The 20,973-nt window shown below is 41.0% G+C and overlaps 1 protein-coding gene across 7 annotated transcripts in view; it reads right to left on the minus strand.

Annotated features, from left to right (window-relative positions):
• The window catches only part of DENND2B (DENN domain containing 2B), a 170,312-nt gene that overhangs the window by 37,449 nt on the left and 111,890 nt on the right, over nt 1–20,973 (minus strand). For all 7 annotated transcript variants that reach the window (XM_027737460.2, XM_039382428.1, XM_027737447.2 and 4 more), the window contains 7 exons: nt 12,979–13,127; nt 10,226–10,441; nt 7,263–7,359; nt 6,298–6,342; nt 3,826–4,010; nt 3,081–3,190; nt 837–906 (listed from right to left, as the gene is read on the minus strand). In XM_027737460.2, coding sequence (XP_027593261.1) covers nt 837–906; nt 3,081–3,190; nt 3,826–4,010; nt 6,298–6,342; nt 7,263–7,359; nt 10,226–10,441; nt 12,979–13,127 — 872 coding nt within the window. The remainder of the gene's footprint in view (nt 1–836; nt 907–3,080; nt 3,191–3,825; nt 4,011–6,297; nt 6,343–7,262; nt 7,360–10,225; nt 10,442–12,978; nt 13,128–20,973) is intronic.

The following is a 20,973-nucleotide window of genomic DNA, read 5'->3' on the forward strand; positions in this document are numbered from 1 at the left end:
CCACCAGTCACTCAAAACCAGCTCCAAACCTATCCAGGAGGTGATGAGCACAGGCCAGCACAGGAACAACCAACTGCTTTATGCTTTGCTGCCATCCAGTCAGGTCTACAGGATGGACACCAAAATTCTCTGTTTGCACTGTGCTTCAACAGCCTCAGCACACTTTGCAAGCCTTTGTGCCATTTCCTCCCCCTGACACACACACTGCCATGTTCTCAGTTTATCAATTGTCCAGTGATTTTTCTGGTGATGGGTAGGCTGAGTCAGGTCCCCACCTCACCCATTGACCAGCCCTGGTCACAAGGACAGAAAAGGAGCCTCAGAAACTAGACTTCCCACTGCTGGCACCAGCTTTGGTTTCATGATCCAGTGGTGCTGTTCACCACTGCTGCCCTCCTACTCACCAGGGTGGGTTATTTACCTACATCACAGGCCTGCTGCAGATTGGTTAGGCAGTGCTGGCAGAGTCCTTTGGAGATGTGAGCATCTGCCCAAGAGATAAACACTACTCACAAATGTTTAGAAATACCAGGCTCGCCTTTGTTTGCAGTGTTGTAGTATTTCTGATTTTGCTTGAAAGTACACAATAAAAAGAATGTATAAAGTAAGCGCTTACACATTCTTAGGAATTTCCTACAAGCCCGGGGATCTATTTGATCAAAACAGCCATTACAAATTCCTACTTTACTTGAGAGCTCCTCACATTTCCAGATTTCAGAGTGAGAAAATCCTCATTTCTTTTTTAAACCATGAGAGACATCCTCAAAGTTCAGAGTACAGTTTGGAGATACTGTTTAACAGAATTCTGCATTTTGAGGTGAAGGTGATGTACTTACCAACAGCCTCCTGCAATAGCCAAACCGTCGGCTCCCATCTTCCCCAGTCAGCATGAAAGAGAAGGTCTCACTAGAAGAAAGCAAATTGCCCAGATCTTACTGTCAGAACTACAGCATAGCTTAGAAAGGGATAAATGCCTTATCCAGTGAGAGATTCTACCCACTGGAGGGTCTTCTCTCTCTCAGCCCTTTATTAGGACACACTCTGTGGGAAAAACTCCCTCAGCAGTAGAGCAAAAATATCTGCAGGGCTCAGAATAACCTAGGTGTCTTATTAGTAGAAGAGATGGGTGCTGAATTCAGGAACAGGGCATCCCTTTGTACTGCAGAAGGAACACAAGAATCAGATTTTGAGGGCAAAATCTGAAACACTCCTTTATATTTAGATAGATCCTGTCTTTGTACTGAGCTTTGCTCTTTAAGGGAGAACCCTAAATATTCTCTAAGAGTAGAGAAATCATTTTCTAATCCAGAAACAACATAGATTTCCAAAATCCAGCTCATTTTATATCTCTGTCTAGGATAAGTAGCATTTGTGACAGAGCAGTAAAACAACAGTTTGAGGCTATAATTACAGAACAGGTAAAGGGATGGGTCTGTGAATTTGTGCCTGGGCTGAGGCACATTCCTGACTGCTTTGCAAATTGTAAATGGCGTTATATAAAACACTTCTTTGTGCTGGAATGCCAGGATTTATATAATTATAGCTGTATATGGGAGAGATATCTTGTTTCACAAACATGGTCTCATGAAAGGGAACAGCAGCAGAAGAGGAGACATGAAGTACAAGCAGGGCTGTGGGCTCCCCGTGCCAATGTCACCCACACAGTTGTCTGCTTCTACTTGTCAGAGTTTTCAATAACTCATTGTGCAGGTGCTTCCATGTACTGAATAATACAGCCAAGGAACACAGAATACAACAGGATTATGTTGCACGTGCCATACAGAAGCCTATAAAAAGTTCCATACATATTCTTGGCTACAATAATTCCTGCAGGTGAACGCTACTTCCTTGTCACCATGGAAAATCCCTCTAGACACACTCTGAACAGGTCTCACTTCATTTACGTGCTACTCAGACCATGCACCTTAACAAATCATGTCATATTCTAGCAGAATATGGGGAGACCCCACCTGGAGTACTGCATCCAGATCTGGAATCCTCAGTGCAATAAAGACATGGATCCGTTGGAGCAGATCCGGAGGAGGAACACAAAATTATCAAAGCAATGGAATACCTACAAGGACAGGCTGAGAGATTGGTTTTGTTTACACTGGAGAAGGCTCTGGAGAGACCTTATTGTGGCCTTTCAATGCTTAATAAAAGGGGCTTCTAAGAAAGATGGGAACAGACCCATAGGGCCTGTAGCAATAGAACAAGGGGTTATGGTTTTCAACCAAAGGCAAGGAGATTCAGACAAGATAAAAGGAAGAAATGTTTTACAATGAGGGTGGTAAAACACTGGAACAGATTGTCTAGAGGGGTTGTAGATGCCTAATTCCTAGAAACTTTTAAGGTCAAGCTGGGTGGGGCTCTCAGCAGCCTATTTAGTTCAAGATGTCCCTAGTCATGGCAGAAAGGCTGGACCAGATGACCTTTAAATGTCCCTTCCAATCCAAACCATTCCATTATTCTACACCCTCTGCCGATCCTGTTACTTCTGCACTTTTGAATGAACAGGTTCTGACATACCAATGCAAGGGAAAAAAAATTATACATTTTTGAGGTTATTTTTGAATGTAAAAGAAAATTCAATCCTGGCTCTCCCTTCCCTTGCCCTTCTCTTACAGTCATTCCTATGCCCTGGAAGGAAGATAGGGCTCCTCTCTTGTCATAGAGCTCAGTTCCAAAAAAAGTTCTCAGACAGCAGTGTTTTGAGACAAATGAAGAGTGTCCTGCAATGCTAAACAAGCACTCTGAGGTAAATGACTGGGGCAGGTGGTGGGCAGGGCCCTGTCCTTTTTTAAGATTGATTTTAAATACTTCCATTTATGCTTTTGAGTTTAGCACTCAGAGGAACCTTCAAGCCTCTTCCCCTCAGCCACACAGGCCTGTGAGGCAGGCAGAACAGGCAAGAAAAAGAGCACGGAACTTCAAAAGAAAGAAAAATGAAATACAGCTGCTTGATCATGAAGTGGCCAAGGCTCAAACTGCTGCTTCCTTAATTGGGCATGGCAGAGGCTGTGGCTGCTCCAGATGCTCTCCGTCAGCGCCGTGCGGCAGAGGAGCACCAGGGTGGTTACCTGTTGTACTCAGAGACAGGGAGCCAGTCCTTGGCATCAGGGAAGCAGAACTGAGGGATGGCCTTGAGACGTTCCTCTGCTTCACGCATTTGCTTGGTCGGTCTTTCCAGCTGCGGGGGAGAAAAGTGAGGCTCAGTCGGTCCCCGCAGTCCTGGCTGCGCAGCACTGCTCGGGGGGCAGAGCTACTAATTAGCTCTGAGAGCGAGGGCGCATCAGATTGTTCTTTATTTGTCCTTGGCAGAGCGAGGCATGACTCCAGGACAGGTTTATAGAGGCCAGTACAAAAGAAATAATCACTGCTGGGTTTTTTAATTTTTTTTTCTTAATTGCCTGAAATTCCCTTGTTGCACAATGGCCACTTAAAGCACAGCCTTAACTCAAATACCTTTCTGCTGCAAGAGCACAAGAGAAATTCCAGAGATCAGAAAAAAATCTTTCCACTGACTTCAGCGAGTTTTGGAATGAATCCTAATATAGCCAAAACGAGTTAAAAGCGAAATATTTAGAAACTGAATTTAAACACAGTCTTTAAAGTATCTGCCATTGGGCCAAACTCTCCAGCCTTGGAAAAGATAAATCTGAAAACAGGGAAAGCTTTCAGTTACCTTCTCTATGCCCTTCACTTTGTAACATATTGCTTTGGAATAATTGAAAGTTCCATTTGAAAATTAGATTTGTATTCATTTTTCCACTTATTCACTTTACTGATCTTAGAATGCACTGTATGTAAGAATTTTTCTTTTACCTTGGGAAACTGATATGTCACTTCTGGGAGGTAAGTGTTTTTAGAGGGCTTCTTTTTCAGTGACACTACCACAAAATACTCAAATAACTCCCGTTCCTGCCATTCAATCAGCTCCAGTTCCAGGGTTCGATAACTTGGAGCCCTCTTCAGCATTGACTGGATGTGCACAAGACGCTGGGTATGAGCTGGCATAAAAAAAAAAAGGGAATTAAAAAAGAGGTAGATCATTACCTGAGACTGTAATGTATGTGTGTAAGCCACAGCCATTCACAAAGGACTTTCAATTTGCCAGAGTATTATTCCAAGCATGTTCTCCTTTCAAAAGCAAACCTTCTAGTTAGCAAACCTTCTGTACTCTCCCTTACTAATTACATCCATAAATCAAAACTCTCTCCAAGTACTCAAGTGATGCAACACTAAGTCACTGAAATAATTTGCAGTTCATAACTGTTACCCTGCCAAAGGTCTGTTTTCCCTTCACACATAAGACTAGATTATAAACCCTCATGTGGGTGTGCAAATGCACTGTGGCCTCGAGGGTTTCACATCTCAGGCCTGATTTGAATCTAGCTTACATTGGTGAAAAAGAGCTCTGTGCCCTGTCTATGTAGCACAGCTTTTTGCTATGAACCATGGAACAATATCCAGGGAAAGGGGACAGGAAGAAAAGGAAAGATGTGCCAATTGCCTCCCATGGATTGCTTTGCTAGTGCCAATTCAATTAAGGGGCAATCTTAGATTGATGGTCACATCCAGACCTCAAAGATATGCCTTCATCAAGTGACTTGTCACTAGACATCTATGGTGCACTAGCCAGTAACATCATTACAAGTTCTGGTAGACCAAAAAGTGAAAACAGCTCAGTAAAACCAGTTTCCTGCATGCTCTGCCCCACCTCTTCACACCAGGATCTCTGTGCAATGGCAATCAAACTGTTAGCAGCACATGTTTTTGTGCTATCACTGTCTTCATCCTATCACTGTCTTTGCCCACAGTTTGCAAAAGGCAAACCATCCCCCGTGGTAGGAAAATAAGATGTCATAAGCTCTTGATCACATCCCTAATTAATTGCCAGAAAGAAAGGGAAACCTCTTGATGACCAGCTGTCCTGCAACTGGTTCAACACAAAAAATGAAGAATTATTTTGATAAAGCACTTGGTGTGACTGCACAACTAGGGAAGTTAAATCCCAAGGAATAACCTGCCTGGTCCTGCTCTGAGATAGCCCCACTCTGCCGGCCAGCGCTTCACATCTGCAAGAGGTGAAACCAAAGAGCCCACCCCACTAGATGGGGACCCATTGAATCCTGTCACACTACACATGACAACTGTGTCTTTGGCTGAGGATGTCCTGAGAGCATCAATGTAAATATAAGATCACTCAGGAACAGCTGGTTAAGTGAGACACCAGAATGAAGATCCTCTGTTCCACCAGAATGGGGGGAAAACCTCCCTGTTTCCAGTGAAATCAGAATATCCTCCCAATAACACAAGAGAGGCCAAGCCCTGCCTTTCTTCCTCCATGGGCCATGAGAACAAGCAACCACTATATTTTTGACACAAAGAGAAACAGAACTGAAAGTGCGTTTGGGCTAGTACAGGTAGACAAAGGAGCAATGAATCTTTTTCCACACAACCCCAAAATGTTGCATACAGCCTGTTTTGGGTGTTCTTACCACCACTTATCAGGAACAAACCTGTTTCCCCAAGACAATGTTTTCCAGAAAGTTTTGCTGCGTGGACAGTAAGCAGGTGACATCTGCAGTGGATAAACATGGATGCTTGCCCCTTATCTTATAACAACAGATCCACACTCTTGGGGTTTTTTCTCCCTCTCATTTACACACAACATTATGGGTTTTTAGTAATAAAATCTGTTGTTGCTGCCTTCAACCTTTTTATAGGTCTCTTTCTGTATCAGAACTCTTGAAAAGGAAGGACTAATTTACTGGCCTGGTTCAGGCAGAGTTTGTGCAGGTGCTATGCATTGATAAAGGAATTTCTGCAATTTGGAGACTGCAGTTATAAAAGAGTGTAAGAACCACTATGCTGGATCATACCCAAATTCCTGCCTCCAACAGCAGCTTGCAGCAAACACTGAAAGCAGCATATGAATAAGAAGAAAGCATCTTTATCCAATCTCATCCCTCTAAGTCTGCACCCAGTAGTCAGTCTGGAATAGATCAGCATCTGTGAAGTGGCTAACAAAGCAAACCTATCAAAGGCCCTGTTTTTCATCCTATGACACAGTTGCCAAATCCTTGTTAGATCCTCACAGCTCATTTTGTACTTGCTTTCCACGTTCATGCTCCTGTGTTGGAACTTTTGTGAGCTCTGCAGTAATGGAGTTAGCATAGCTCAGGGAAGAAAATATAGACCATGGGCAGAAACAACGTGCAGTGTCAGAAGGATGTACATTGGTAAGGTCTGTGACAGGGTCTGACTAGAAGTTATTGAAGGCTGATCCCTTACCTTTAAACCTGTCATCTGAGTCACTCTCACTCTCGCTGTTCTCATCTGCAGAGGACATAGAGGGATCAGTTAATGCAAAACCAAAGCAAACAAACTCAGTTTACCGTGGTGAAACATCTCTGAGCCTTGTGATCCACACATGCACTTCTCCTCAGGCTTAAAATATCTTGAAATAAACAGTTTGAACGACTCCTTAGATGGTGTTTTCCTTGGATTCAATTCCAATTTTGCTTGAGAATAAGAGCTTCATTTTGATGAAAGTGCAAAATTCATTCTCCCTTACAGCAACTGTTTGCACTGAACACCCATCTATGCTCAGCTGCAAAAGTGAATATTCCATTTAGAAAATGGATCTTAACCCTTCCACTACCGTTTTCAGACTTTAATTTTTTTGGAAAAAAGAAAGTTATGGAGCACTTGAGAAGCCAAAGTAAGCCTTATGAGCTCTGGCTGTCTGGGCAACATCTTCAATCACCGGAACTCAACAAACCGAGTTAGAGTTAACAGGCAAAAGTAGCCATATGACAAGATGTATTTCTGAGGGGTACTTGTATTAAAACTCTATTGTACTCTTACTACAAACATGGCCTGAATTTCTTTTTGGCCCCTGTTTTTCCAGAAGCAGTCTGAAGCACATTGTGAGTGCCAGGAAGAAGCATGAAAGAATTACAAGGTCAAAACTGTGAATTTTGGACAAAACTTAGAGATGCAAGTGACTTGAAAAGTGAACTAAAGAAGCTTGATAAGTCTAGTGATCATGGGATTAATAGGAGAGACAATACTGAGAATCTTGTTTATTTTTAGCTCATCCTCATTTTCTCCTCTAGCAGAGAGAAAGTTATTGTTGTTCATGGAAGAAAGTTCTAAACAAAGTAGAGTCCAGGGGAGATGTGAAGAAAAGAAGAGAATCTGTTAATCCAGAAACATTCCAATGGATTCACTGAACCATAACACTTGTATCATACCTCGTAGGGATGCTGTCTCAATATTGGACATAGAAAGTTTCTTCAGTCGTTTTTTTCCTCTTTTTGCACTGTAGATTGAATTGATTCTTTGGACAAGCTGCAAAATAAGAAAATGAGGACTCAGTAAGACTAAACGCTTTTCTGCCAGGAGACTTTTAATTAAGCTATCCAAACAATTTAACCATGGATGATATGCCAGTTGAACCTCCAAGGCCTTTACCATTTCAAAGTGCATTTTTATTTCTCTTATTTTGAATCCCATTTGTATGAATAAGTTATTTTCAATCTCACTTCTTTACCTATGGGGATATTTTTAAAAACAATTAAATAACTCAGAAATCTAAATACCATTTTCAAAAATGCCATAGACATTTGCAATAAAAGCAATGAGCCTGAGGATTCAAAGGTAGCTGTCGTCCTCTACCACCTCATTCCTCTAAGCTATTATTTCTCTCTTCCCTTGCATCTTCTAAATAACAGTAATCTATTAGCCTTATCCAACTTTGCCAAACACTCATAGACCTGAAGATCATATTCAGATTTTGAATACAAGAGTAAGGTGTACCAGCACCTCTCTGAACTGAGATTTTCATGTGTTCAAATAAGCACAAGGAGTTGGGTCTAACTTTTTTAAGCTTTTTCAGGTACAGAATGAACCAGCTGCTTTGAAGATACATGGTATCAGCTGAGAGTCTGGCCCATATGGACTTCTTCCCCTTTCCAGCTTACCCTGTACTTACTTCACTTCACAGGTGCTGTACATACTGTCTCCAATCTTATCCTTATCTACAAAAGTATTTTGAAGTTAGCTACTAGTGCTGTCTTTAGCTGGCTTTATCCACCACTAGCCAGAATTTTAAGTCCTGGTAATCATTGTGACTTCCTTCAGGAGGGCTAGTGCAGAAAATAACTGTCTGCCAAAAAAAATCTGAGATGATGGAAAATATTAATGAGATAACTCGTGTTTAGTCCCTTCAATAAGAGGTTGGGATTACTAAGAATTCATAATTAAACAGACTATTATGACTTCTGGAGAGTCATAAATATGTCATTATATGCAAATAATCTTCATAATGTCTTATTAGTCAGGAATAGTATATTTTATTCCATAGCAGTTTTATTCATAGAACTATAATACATTTTGCAAAAACTGTTTCACCTCAGCTTGCAGAGAGAGATAAACTCAGCGAGAGATAAACTAATTTGCCACAGACAGAGTAGAAGGCCAGTAACAGAACACAGACTGGAACAAAACCTCGTGCAACCCCTCCAACAGAAGAGGGTCCAACCCAGAACATACTGAAGTGTTAAAATCCTCACTTGTTCTCCCACTTGAATCAGGATCAGGGATTTTGCCTCTGGGTGCTGCCTGAACCATGTGCAACCCACCAGCAAAGCTCTGCTGAACTTGATTCACCGTCCGTGGAGGTTTTTAAGATGAGACTGGATGTGGCACTTAGTGCCATGATCTAGTAACCACAGCGGTGTTGGATCAAGGGTTAGACTTGATCTTGGAGGTCTTTTCCAACCTGGTTGATTCTATGATTCTCTGCTCGCAGCTGCATGCCTAGCTCTTCCCACTGGGAATCCTGTGGCAGAGCCAGCAGGATAAAACCTTGCCCAGCTCCTGCATGTGCACCAGCCCAGAAACTCCTGCAGGAAACCACTACAAAAGGCATCAGGAAGCAGGAGTGGAGGACCTTGCTGGGATTTTTCACTCCCCTTGCAGTGCTGTTTGGCACTTCGTCTGCTTGAGCTACTTCATCAAGGGCAAATGCCTGCACTCTGCTGAGGAGAGCCCAGATGTTTAAAGGACTTGAGTATTGCTTCATGAAGCATCACTGGGGGTGGTACAGAACAGGAGTTTCGCAGGTTTGAATTTTTCCCTCTAATAACTAATATTTTCTCAGTAAAAAAACCCTGATATTCTCCAGCAACATGAGATTCTTGGAGTTACAGCGATAAAACAATAGAAATTGTCACAAGATTTATGATAAAACTATGAACATTCATATGCTGAAAACATAATTTCACATAAGGAGAATACCTGTCTCATCAATAAAAAAAAAAAATTGGGTACAAAACCAACAGCCAAACTGGTAAAGTTTTACTCAAAAACAAGTAACTCTGTAAGTTATAATGTAACATCCTCCACAGATCTATGTTCATTTGTGCAGTAAAACAATAAATTCCAAGAAAGTAAAAATATAGTTAATATTAAAGATGTAATTTCCTCCTTAAACAGAATTTCTGACTAATTGACAGAAACATAAAAATGTCCTTCTATTCACAGTATTTATAGCCATGTGCTTTAAAATATTCTTTCTAATAAGAACAGGAAAGAGTTTTATACAGAGTAAAAATCAACTTTGTTCACAAGCCAAAATTAAGTATATTAGCATTTCTCCCCCTCTCTGTTGCTATTGTACAAGAAAAGGTTTGTTGAGTTTTTCTGGTTGTCATCTTGTGGCTTGGGTTTTTTTTTTCACATTCTATTTTGAGTTGGAAAACTCCTTGAAAAATGAAAAATTAAGTTTTACTTCAAATCCATGAAGAAAACATGGCTGTCAGGATGGGGTAGGTTATGAGTAAATGAAGGGAAACATATTAGGCCAATAATCATTATTTTCCTGAGACCAGGAAACAAATGATGAGGAAATACCACTTCAGATGCTGCTGCATGTGATAAATAATAACTTCTTGGCCATCACCCATTCAAAATCACAAAGCTGTGTCCACAACAATGCTCTGGTTCACAGAGCTTAAACAAGAGTGTGGAAAGCAGAATTCAACTCAAAGGAGTATGGCTGGGCTCCTGAGAATTACTGTTTCTGTTTTGATCTAAATGTTCCTTTAGGATACAAAAAGAGCTTTCAGTGATGGCTAAAGGCTGGGTAGAAATTTGCAAGCTCTTGAAGACAGGTGGCCTGCCCTCAGCATTAGCCTCATCACGCTGCCAATACCTTTGGGATCCTCCTGGCTCGCCGTGTAGACAGCAGCTCGCTTGCAGTGCTCAGGCTGTCCTCATTGAGGCTGGAAGGGGAGGAGGGGATGCCAAGCTGAGCCAGCAGCAGCATGTCATCGTGGCTGTGCCGCTTGGGCAGCCGTGGTAGGCGGTGGCTCTTCCTTTCTGACCAGTTCCCGACGCGCAGAGACTGGCTGCTGGGCTTCGAGGGCAGCTGCAGGAACAAGAACAGTCTGAGCTCTTCCCCTCCTCAGCAACACTGAGAGAAGAGGCAGCTCTCTGTGAGTGAGTGGTGGCTACACAAGGACATCCTGCCAGGTGAGCCACTGCTCTGCGGGACATGTGTGAAGAGAGGGTTTAAGATCATGATGAAGCGTCAGGGGTCAATATCTAAGACAAAGAAAACAGCAGTACCTTTGGCTCTGCTGCATTTCCCTGCACCCACATCACATCAACTCTATGAGCCTTAAAAATCTGACTTATAGGCTTGGCTGACATCAGAACACCGACCCAGTGGGCCTGGCCCATCTCTTTCACTTGCAGGAGTGAAGATCAAGAGCATTTATCCAATTCAGTGTAATATTAATTCAATGCAATAGCAATAAAAAATAGCAAATTCATGCCATTTTATCCTAGGAAAAACAAAGTAAAAAAAATCAAGCTTGATGTATTTTCATGGTGTTAAGAATTTTAATATCTGTCAATGTGCAGAGATGCTATTATAGCTTTGTCCCGCATTCCCAAAAAATTCCCTTTGAAACACAAAACTGTTAACATAGGAGGGGGAGGGGAAAATTTCACTGACAGGATTAAGCACCAAATGTCTGTCAATTGGCATTTGCTAATATTATATCAGCAGTATTACAAGTTATAAATCTGAAGTAATAAATGTCCCATTTTTTTCTACTTGGAGGGCTTACTGATTACAGTGCCATGCAATCTGGGATTAAGCACAGGTGATTCTGTGTGGGTGTGTTTTGCATCACAAATACAATGTCATCATAAAACATTCCTTTTACATGTGATGACTTCAAAAACTGAAAATAAAAAATGGGAAGGGAGAAGACACAGTGGGATTCAAAATCAGTGTTTCTGAGGTCCCTGCTTACCACAGATTAGCACACCAGGAAAATCTACAGCAGTCTATACTTTAATGAAAGGAATTTTTTTGGAGGTGATTATTGGAAGCCTGATGACCTTCTGATCTCCTTCCTCTTGTTTATCATCATCCATGATTGAAAAGTCATGTTGCTAAGCCAGCTCTGTTGTTATGATGGAAAAACTGGGTGATAAATCGTTGCCAAACCTACCATTCTTCAGGAAATTCAGACTTTTCTATTTCTGGTCATTGGAGAATTACCCAGGCCCATAGCTGACCCGCTCTTAGTGCCTTTTCATTTTAAATATCAGCACAATGACAGTGCAGTTATGGCAGGACTGACTCCTGGCAGGGAACTCCAGGCAGCATTTCAAAAACAAGCTCCCAGAATAAGAACAGCCCTGTTGCAAAGATACCAGAGAGTACTTATTTACTGAACAACTTTACAGAAGCTGTTTAAATCTGTGTTAAACAGAGAACATTGGAAAGTATCTTGCTATGGTCCTATAGGGTTCCTACCCTACACCCTCCTAGATCCTCTAGATGCTACACAGTTCCTGTTAATATGCACAGAGCCAGAAATAATTGTTATGTAGCATAAGTCTCTCACTACGAGGTTATCTTTGTGACTGCAGTTTCTGTTTCTCCTTATTCTGCCCGATTACCTTCCACTTGTTCCTTTTCCAGTAGCTTTGCTGAAAACACTGCTGTTTTACAAGAGATGTGCTAGGATGCACACTAAGAATCCTGGTGGTACTTCTTTTGTCTCTTGGACTGTGATGCTCCCATGCACACAAAATGAGTAAAACAAAATGTATTCAGTTTTGGTTTAGGTCTCCTTATAAGACAAAATGTAAATTGTTGTGACGTTTTGTTCAACTGCAAATTTTCTGTTGATTCAGTGCACAGTGAAGTTCCTTTAAGTGGTGTTTTGAATCTCAAAATTAAGTATATGATGAGAATCATATTTTTTCTTATGAACACAATGATCCCATAACAACAAAGCAACCCGGCATTTCACAGTGTTCACAAAAAAACAGATTTGCTTTGGAAAATTCACCACAAAATAGAAAGTCTGCAGAGTTCCTCATCTTTCATCTTTTGCTGTAAACACAACTTATACAGCCTCGTTAAATGCAGACACTCAGGTTTTTCTGATTATTTTATTATTCGTTTATTTACTGGGGGGACATACTTGGCATTCTCCATTTTACAGTAAAACATGCCACACTACGTACTTCACAAGAGCAAAGTCACAAGAGGCCTCACGTAACAACACACAGGCAAAATTAGCAGCTGACTTTTCCCCTCCTGCCCCTGCTTAAAATCACAGCAGCAAATGCGGAGGCAATTCACTAAGAGGTGCAGCCATACAAATAATTTAGGTCCAGATTTAACTCACAACCAACCAGAGGAAGGAATCTGACTGAAATCCTGAGGCCACAGCCAGCACAAAGAGCCATCAGCTCCTGCAGCCCTGGGAAGCTGAGCTACAGCTGCCAAGAGCATTCCCAGCACCGACTCGTGCGTTCGGTCGCACTCTTTCCAGATACCCTTTATCATCCAGTACGGCTGCTCTTCCTCCTATGCCACGACTGATTTCCTTGCAAAAGCTTTAAATGAGCTTCAAGCACAGAAAGACAGGCTGTTACCTGGGGAGGTGATGTGTATTTCCTGTTCTGCGGCGTCCACATCCTGTGCAAAGAATCTAGGGAATTCTCAGAGAGCTGATGGGATTTTCGGCCCGCGTGACGGCCTTTCAGCTCCACATCCTCGTACGGGTTTTCCTTGGGTGACTCGCCTTCACATTTGGGTTGGTTTTTTTTAAGGAAAGAAAAACAGACAGGAATGTAAAATTAGAAAAAAAAAATAAAAAAAAATAAAATCATGTGAACCAAGTGAAAGGCTTTTAGAAAAAGCTCCTCAGCTTTCAGCATGACTCATCCCTCTAGCTGCAGCTGGAAGTATTTGGAAGAGAACTTGGCTATGCAGTTGACAAGTTTCTTTGGATTTTTTTTACTGCCCTTTTTTTTTTTTAAATAAAATACAAAGATTTCACAAGACGTGGTTCTGAGCATCCGCAGCTGTGGAAAATTTACTAAAATATAAAAGCTAAGGCACTTAACTATTTTAAAGTGTATCAGTAGATTTTATAAATCTGTAACAACCACTCACAGGGTGAAATGAATACCAATAAATAACCATTCTCAACATACCACCCTTACAAACAAGAAGACAGCTCTTATTTGATGCTACCTTCATATTTCTCTTCTCCTGAGGGAAGGCAAAGAAAGAATAAACATTTTGGCTCAGTAGCGCCAAGAGAGAAGATTGAAAACACAAAAGGGGAGGAATTTCTGTCCCAACCATACTGCATCCTCAAAGTGTTCTTTAAAACATATTATGTCTTCCAGTTAGGCAGCTATTTGTTTCAAGTTACATAAAATTCCAATATCCCGGAAGGAAACTCATCCTGCTAGTAATGGATAGAGGCTTGAACAGTTAATGACTACATATGACATAAATGAAAAACACATCAAAAAGCAGACAGCAATCTTTGAATTTTTAGCATTTGAAAATCAGAACCAAAATTTACAGTCCAGATTTGAGATCCAATATGCACCATCTTCTCACAACTCCTGAACTTAGCAAACCTCTCACTGAACTAAGTAACATCATTTTAACCATCTTAAACAGAAAATCATCTCCAAAAATAGTGATCTACTCAAATTCAAGGCTTGAATTTACAGAAACTTGAAACATGCAGGAAGTTCAAAGCTTTTAAACCTACTTGCTTTCAGTTTTATATCTATAGATGACTCTAAACTCCATGTTTTTAATACAATCTATATTACAATACAAGCTATTTAATATAAGATATTCAGATTTTACTGCATACTATGTCAATTAAGAATTGAGGACAGAAAGCTGTAGCATGGTTTATTATTCCCACTGTTACAGAAAATATTCACAGCATTTAAAGGGTTGACAGCTGAGTCATAGGTGTTTTCAGTGAGAGCAAGGCCTGGGTTAACACTCAGTCTATGTGACTACCAGTTATTTTATTCTAGACAGAATATTACATTTCTTTATTTTACAAAAGAAAATAAAAGCAGTTTGTACTTTCTACTTAATTGTTGAGCCTGGAAACATGAGACTGCTTGATTCATCAATTATCACTGCAGGAACTTTTGCTGAACAAATTCACATATCACAGTAAAAGTAAAAATACAGTTTTGCTTCAGTAATGCATCATAATAAGATTTTTAGTCAAATGTAAGCACAAGAATGAATGTTTTAGCTTTGTTTTAATTAGAAGTCTGAATCACTGCTGCTCTTGAAGAATGTCTGAAGTTGCAATCACAGCTTATTATTTCATCCAGAGGGAGTCTGATTCCAGAAGCTGCACTGTCATTGTAGCCAATCCATGTGCCACATGGAAAGAACACCTTCAGGTGCATGGGTTACATGAAGGAAGACGTTTTGATAATTGCTATGAACAGAATAGATCTTAACCAACAAGTATTCCTAAAAAAAAGTATAAAGCTACAAATGTCCTGGGGTGGCTATGGAATTGATTGATTCCTTCTGTGGGAAGAAAAATAGATATTGTGCACTAATTCTGTTATTTGTAAACCCTAGAGCTCTAGATATGATAATCATAACAATGATAAATAGTCAAATTTGCAAAATGCTGTTACTTACTCACAGCTAATTGGGCTGTACTAGCATAATAAAATTTCTTGTAAGCCCAAGTCACGTATAGGTCAAGCAAGCATTTTGGAATGGATTAACAGATTTCAAAATACCCGGCTGCATGAGACAGTGCTCAAACATGCACTTCCCTATGAAAACAAATGTTATTGTATTCATCTGCAGAATATCCAAACTTCTGAGAAGAAACAAGCCCATCAGTGAAAAGAAAACTTTTTTACAATGTAAAGCATTTGTAAATTCTAGGGGGATTCTCTTTCCAAGACACAATGTAAAACAGAATTGCTCGAACCCAGTTAAACTCAACATAACTAATGTTGACCTGAAATACTAAGTATAGAAATGGGCCCAGAGAAGTCTTGGATGAGAGAAGAGGGAGGAGCAAGGCACCATAAGCAGAGGCTGCTTTTCTGAGTCAGATTCTCTACCAAGAGAAAGCTTGGGCCAAATTCCTCTTCAGTGTAATGGGAAGGTCAGAGGAGACACCACAGGGATTTTAACCCTTTCCCCTAGAGCTGTGAGAGCTTCTTCAGCAACTGGTTTGCTGTTCAAGAAGTCTTGTTTCCATTCTTTTTCTCATTTGCTTAAAAACCAAACTATTTCAGAGTGTTTGTGGATTTTTTTCACTTTGAAATAAAGCCTTGAGACCAAATACATCTCACTGTTATTTTTTGCCTTTTTTTTTTAAGGAATAATCTCCTTCCACACTAAATCTCTGATGATGAAATAATGCAGTCAATCAGAAACAACCTGGTTTTGCTGATTTGACATTTGAATGAAATATTTGGTTCAAGCAGTGAACTAGAAGAGACAGTTTATTTGACTATGTCTTCTGCTTTCATCTCTGCATTTCTCCTCAGCACAACCACTTCTCTAGTCCCAAAGCCCAGGCAGGGAATGTTTGCAAGCTGCAGTACTTTGGCATTCATTTGGACTTGCAGCAAAAGAAAAACATATTTACAATGAAAGAGCAAGGAAACGTCTTTGTTCCTGCCATATGGATGTCTCTATCGGAAGACAAAAGGAGAAACATTACGCAGTATAGAGGCCAGGCTATTCTTAATAAGGCTGATCCTACAGCCACACATGACAACAGCAGATAATCACTGACTTCAAAGAAAGCTGAATCAGATCCCCAGAATGCATATGGTTACTAACAGTTAGTCTTTGGCAAATGCTGTCTCTAATCACCATCCCTACTCCCAGATCAGTTCCCTTTATAAGCATTTTTTTTCAAGTTTCCCATTCTCTTGAATTCTACGTACCAAACTGCTGAATTAACACAGGGCATTTATCTACACGACATTTGTCTTCAGAAGATCTCACAGACAATTTAATGAGTGGTCCACCGTGGAAAGAAAAGAAAGAAAAATAAAATAATAATAAAAAAAAAAAGATAAAACAAGCAGTGATATTTTTAAAAGTCCTGAGGAATGCAGTGCCTTGAGCTTAAGCATCAATGAGTTTCCTCCAGGGGTTGCAGTTCCTCACTCCGTCAGCCCCACTGAATCCTGAGGCAGCACACAATGTTCCTCTGCTCAGCCTCCACACGTGGCAAATGGGAAGCAGAGGCAGACTCAGCAAGCCTGTCTCACACTGAGAAAGGAGTGAAAAGTAAAGCTGAGGAGGGAAAAAAAAGCAGCAGGCAGATGCTTCTCTATAAATGGCAGAAAGCAGGGAAATGCATCATTTCTTTCTAGATGGGAGAAACAATTATCAGAGGAATTAAGTGATTCACCAAGGGCTGATTTATAACTCCAGCCTTTTGCACTGCCAGGAAGCAAGAAGCAGCAAACAGCAGGTACACAGTAAGGGAAAGGGCTCATCAACTAATGTTAACTTGGATGCCTAAATCAGGAGCCAATGTTCACAGAGGAGATACTGAATCCAGAGGGTGATGCTGAGTGCCCAAGCTAAGAGCCTACCACCTTTCCTCCTGGCTGCATAGAAAGCCCTGGCCCCTGAGTTGCACAGCTGAGTTAGAGTTATCACCTCACAGATGACAAAATGTGTATTTCCTGCATAACAGAGCACGTATGGAAAATACAGGGCAATTAATGTATTTTTATATTATAATAGAGTCGGAGATGAAAGCTTCAGGTGACATCTAAGAAGAGAATTGGGGAAAAGCAGCACATACTGCTCGCTAGGCAAGGGGCTGGAAACAGTGGCAATAAATGGATAGGAAAAGAGGCCCAGATAAGCAGAATCAGGACTGTATAACAGACAAGTAGAAACACCCAAGTGAGCAGTCTGCAAGAACCTCTGATGCATGGGGCAACCTTTTACATTGTTTCTGTAACAACAGATACAAGATGTCACATCAACTCCTTTCCACACATAATCCCTCTGATGGCACCTACAGATCCTTGAACTACCTTTTCTGCCCTCTGCCCATGACCTCTGTTCAGTTGTGCATAAAGCCCAACTCATTTGGTCCACAAAAACACAAACCCTTGCAGAAAATAAAACACCACTGGGCAAGGAGGAAGCAAGCAGAGAAAAGGGTGGTTGGGGAATTCTGCTTTTGCCATTGTTGAAGAGGAAGGAATGGGAGCGAACCTCTGAGTTCAAGCACTGCATGAAGGAACAGCACAGCACTGTGCAGACTTACAGCCCTCTGGCATCTCTGGGCACCATATCCAAGGAACTGCCCAGTGGTGAGAATCCACGTGGGCCCATTGCAATGTGTGTGCATTGATCATTCATTTTAGTCATAAAATTACACAAATGTAGATTTGCACTGCCAGTACTGGAGGAAAACTGAGCCACTGAGATGTTTATGAGCATGTTCAGATCAAATGGATGAAAACCACAAAATCTCTACACTCTCATAAAGTATCTGAGCTTAGCTCTTTAGTACATAGATAAGCTCTTTCAACAGCAGGGAAGCTGCAACTGTGCATCTCAGCTGAGGAATTTACCTCAGGAATCTGCAGAAAGAGGAACCATTTCAATATCAAAGTACAGCTAAAACACATTATAGCTGCTTTGAAAAGCTATTGCTGAATAGTACTAAGTTACAAGCCATTACCAGCCTATAGTCCTATCACCCAGTGCATCAGCTCAGTACCATGATCTCAGAAAAGTAGTAGAGTATCTGTAACATGCAGAGTGACAAGTCTAAAACGCAATCAACCTTTTGAGTCCAGGTTCATGGATTTTGTAGGCAACAGCCTGTGCTTTCTGAACTTCTCCAGTTCTGCTTTGCCTTGCAATAAGCAGAAGAAACAATGCAGATACTTTCAGCTCCCAGCTATCTCTGCAGGGACTGCAAGAGCTTAGAGCTGTAATCATAATGAAGCATAGGGGAAAAGAATTAGCATGGCTGATAAATTAGTAAGAAATTTCACCCTCATAATTCACCCATTTACCACTCAGTCCAAAGTCATGTGCACAAAAACATCTGATGAGCAACTGTTAGCACAGTACAGCATCAGCATGCCTAAACTGCCTGCACTTCAGAGGTCTAACCCTGCTGACTTCAACAGTCTCTGAATTTAAAGTAGGATTTGGCAGAGCAGTCTCATGGTTATTTTTCTCTGTTTTACTAGCCTGCAGCACTGACTAGAAAACCATGCAATAAAGCCAACAGAAACTGTCAACTAGAAAACCAGGCAATACAGCTGACAGAGACTCTCACAAGACGCTGCAGTGGATGGTATAGCAATGAGACAGACTCCACAGAGAAAAACTGAGATCTAAATAGAGCATGAGATGATTATTAAAAATAACTGGAATCCATGTATCCCAATGTAACAACAGAGCAGCGGGCCGATTGTCAACAGGATCAGCTAAAGTATTTGGCTTTTCTTTGACAGGCCCCTATGGATACTGTTTGATTTAATGTGCTCTGGTTGCTATTAGCCTACAGTGTCTATAATTAAATTTGCCACTATTACACTTTCCAAAATCTTATGTGCTTTTTAGACTGTGACAGGCAGACTGTGGGTGCAGAAGAAGATGGGAACATACAACTCCATGATCACTGCCTGTACCATCAGTTTGCATCAATCCTAGCTCTGTCTTTGACTAACAGCTGTCCAGATACCTGTTGGAATGGGTCTGGCTGAAAACCCAAAATGTTTTCAGAGAAGAACAGCACTGCTGGTATAGTTACAATCTCTCCAAGTTTGCTTCAGCTTCACAGCAGCCCAGCAATTTCAGTTTCTCCTTGATTTGTACAATGACTTCGATGTGAGATGATAATATGACAAACTATAATGTGCTACAAAAGCATGACAGGCAATAATGTGGCATGTGAAGGCGGGATTTCACTTGAAAGAACAACCCGCTATCTTTCTAACCTTTTCCCACATTTACTGGAAGAACTTTGCAAATATTCTAATTCGAAAGCATTGTCAAGCTGGAACATCTTCCAACTGGATCTCAGTCATCATTTCTGCAGCTCTTCTCACACAGAGTGAAGGATTCAGTAAAACAGCTAAATCATCCCATTTTGTTACATGACATGCACTATGCCAATTTTACACAAGAATTCAAAACAACTAAGTGGTTTAGGAGAGACAAGGTGCCTTACCACAAGAGATAAAGGGAGTGACATGCTGTTCTGGACTCCACAGAGAAGGTTAAGCCACCAGCATTCCCTCCACACTCAAGACCTTGCTTGTAGGTCCACACGTGCCTATTTTAACTGCTCAGGTACCCACCTGGGTTAGGTTGCCTGACACTCCACTTAATAATGCTGATTTGAGACATATTGCTCTCTGTCTTATGAGTTCTGACACATGGGAAATCACTCAGATCCAGACTCCTCTGTTCTCTGAAGAGATTGTATTTGCCCACGTACAACAACAACCTGACCCTCAGTAATTTCAAGGAGAAATGGCTACACCAAAAGAAGGATGTTCTGCTTTGTGAGTACCTGAAACCTGTACTGAAGATGTACAGGATTTTATGATGAAGATATGATTTTACTCAAAACCAAAACAAAACAAAAAACCAACAAGCAAGCAAACAAAAAAACCCCAAACATTTCTAGGCCTACTACCAACCTGATGGGTTTGAGGTTTTATAATAATTTATTTTTCTCTCAACTCTCTGACTGTGAAGAAGGCCCATGCAAACCCAGAACTAGTTGTCCTGTTTTAGTGCAGAAGTAAACAAGAAGCTGATTCTCCCAAACTGAAGTGATAGTCAGTGACAGATGAAAACAGCTAAACAATTGTCTATAACTACACTGTTTCACTTTTCTGTCACCTTTGGTGTCAATTGTAACAAGATTCAGTTATTATATCCCCCTACAGAAGCACAGTGATTAAGTTGCTATTGTCAATCTACCTTCCTTTAAGGTGTAAAAAGTATCTGTCTAGAGAAGTGTCCAGCTATTGAAAGGGCTCAAAGTCTCCTAACCATGACACTGAACAGGTCCAGAGAGCAGACAGGTGCATAAGAACCCCTCCCCAAGAGGGCCAGCTGCCCCCAGGACAGTGAACTGCAGGACATTCCCGACAGAACCCACCAGCAAGATTCCATTCAGAAATTCATCCTGCTTTTAGAGATTCCATAGCAATGTTTTTGAGGCATTGCTTTACTTTCTAGACTGCTTCAGCTCTAGCTGCCAAAGCAGACATACTAGCTATCAGCAGATGCTTCTCCTTCAGTTATTTGCCTTCTTTTCTCATTTTTCCCCCTCTAGACAGCCTTCCCACATAATTTAACTTTTATTTAAAGTCAATCTGAAATGATCTGACTCAGTTGACTGATACCTCCACAGATTTCTGAGAAGTGTTCTGACTGGCTTCATCAATTACTTCTCAACAGACGTAAATACAACCCAAGATGGGCCACAAATACAACTCAAGCTCTGCCCCTTTACATTTATTTCTGAGCTGACAAGAAGTCTGTATCCCCATCAAGAATGTGTGACTGACTCTATCCTTGTCAATGGACCGCAGAGAAACTATGACGTG

The sequence above is a fragment of the Pipra filicauda genome, unplaced genomic scaffold (genome assembly GCF_003945595.2).
Source record: "Pipra filicauda isolate LSUMZ 115617 unplaced genomic scaffold, ASM394559v2 scaffold26_size5592650_pilon, whole genome shotgun sequence".
Lineage (NCBI taxonomy): Eukaryota > Metazoa > Chordata > Aves > Passeriformes > Pipridae > Pipra > Pipra filicauda.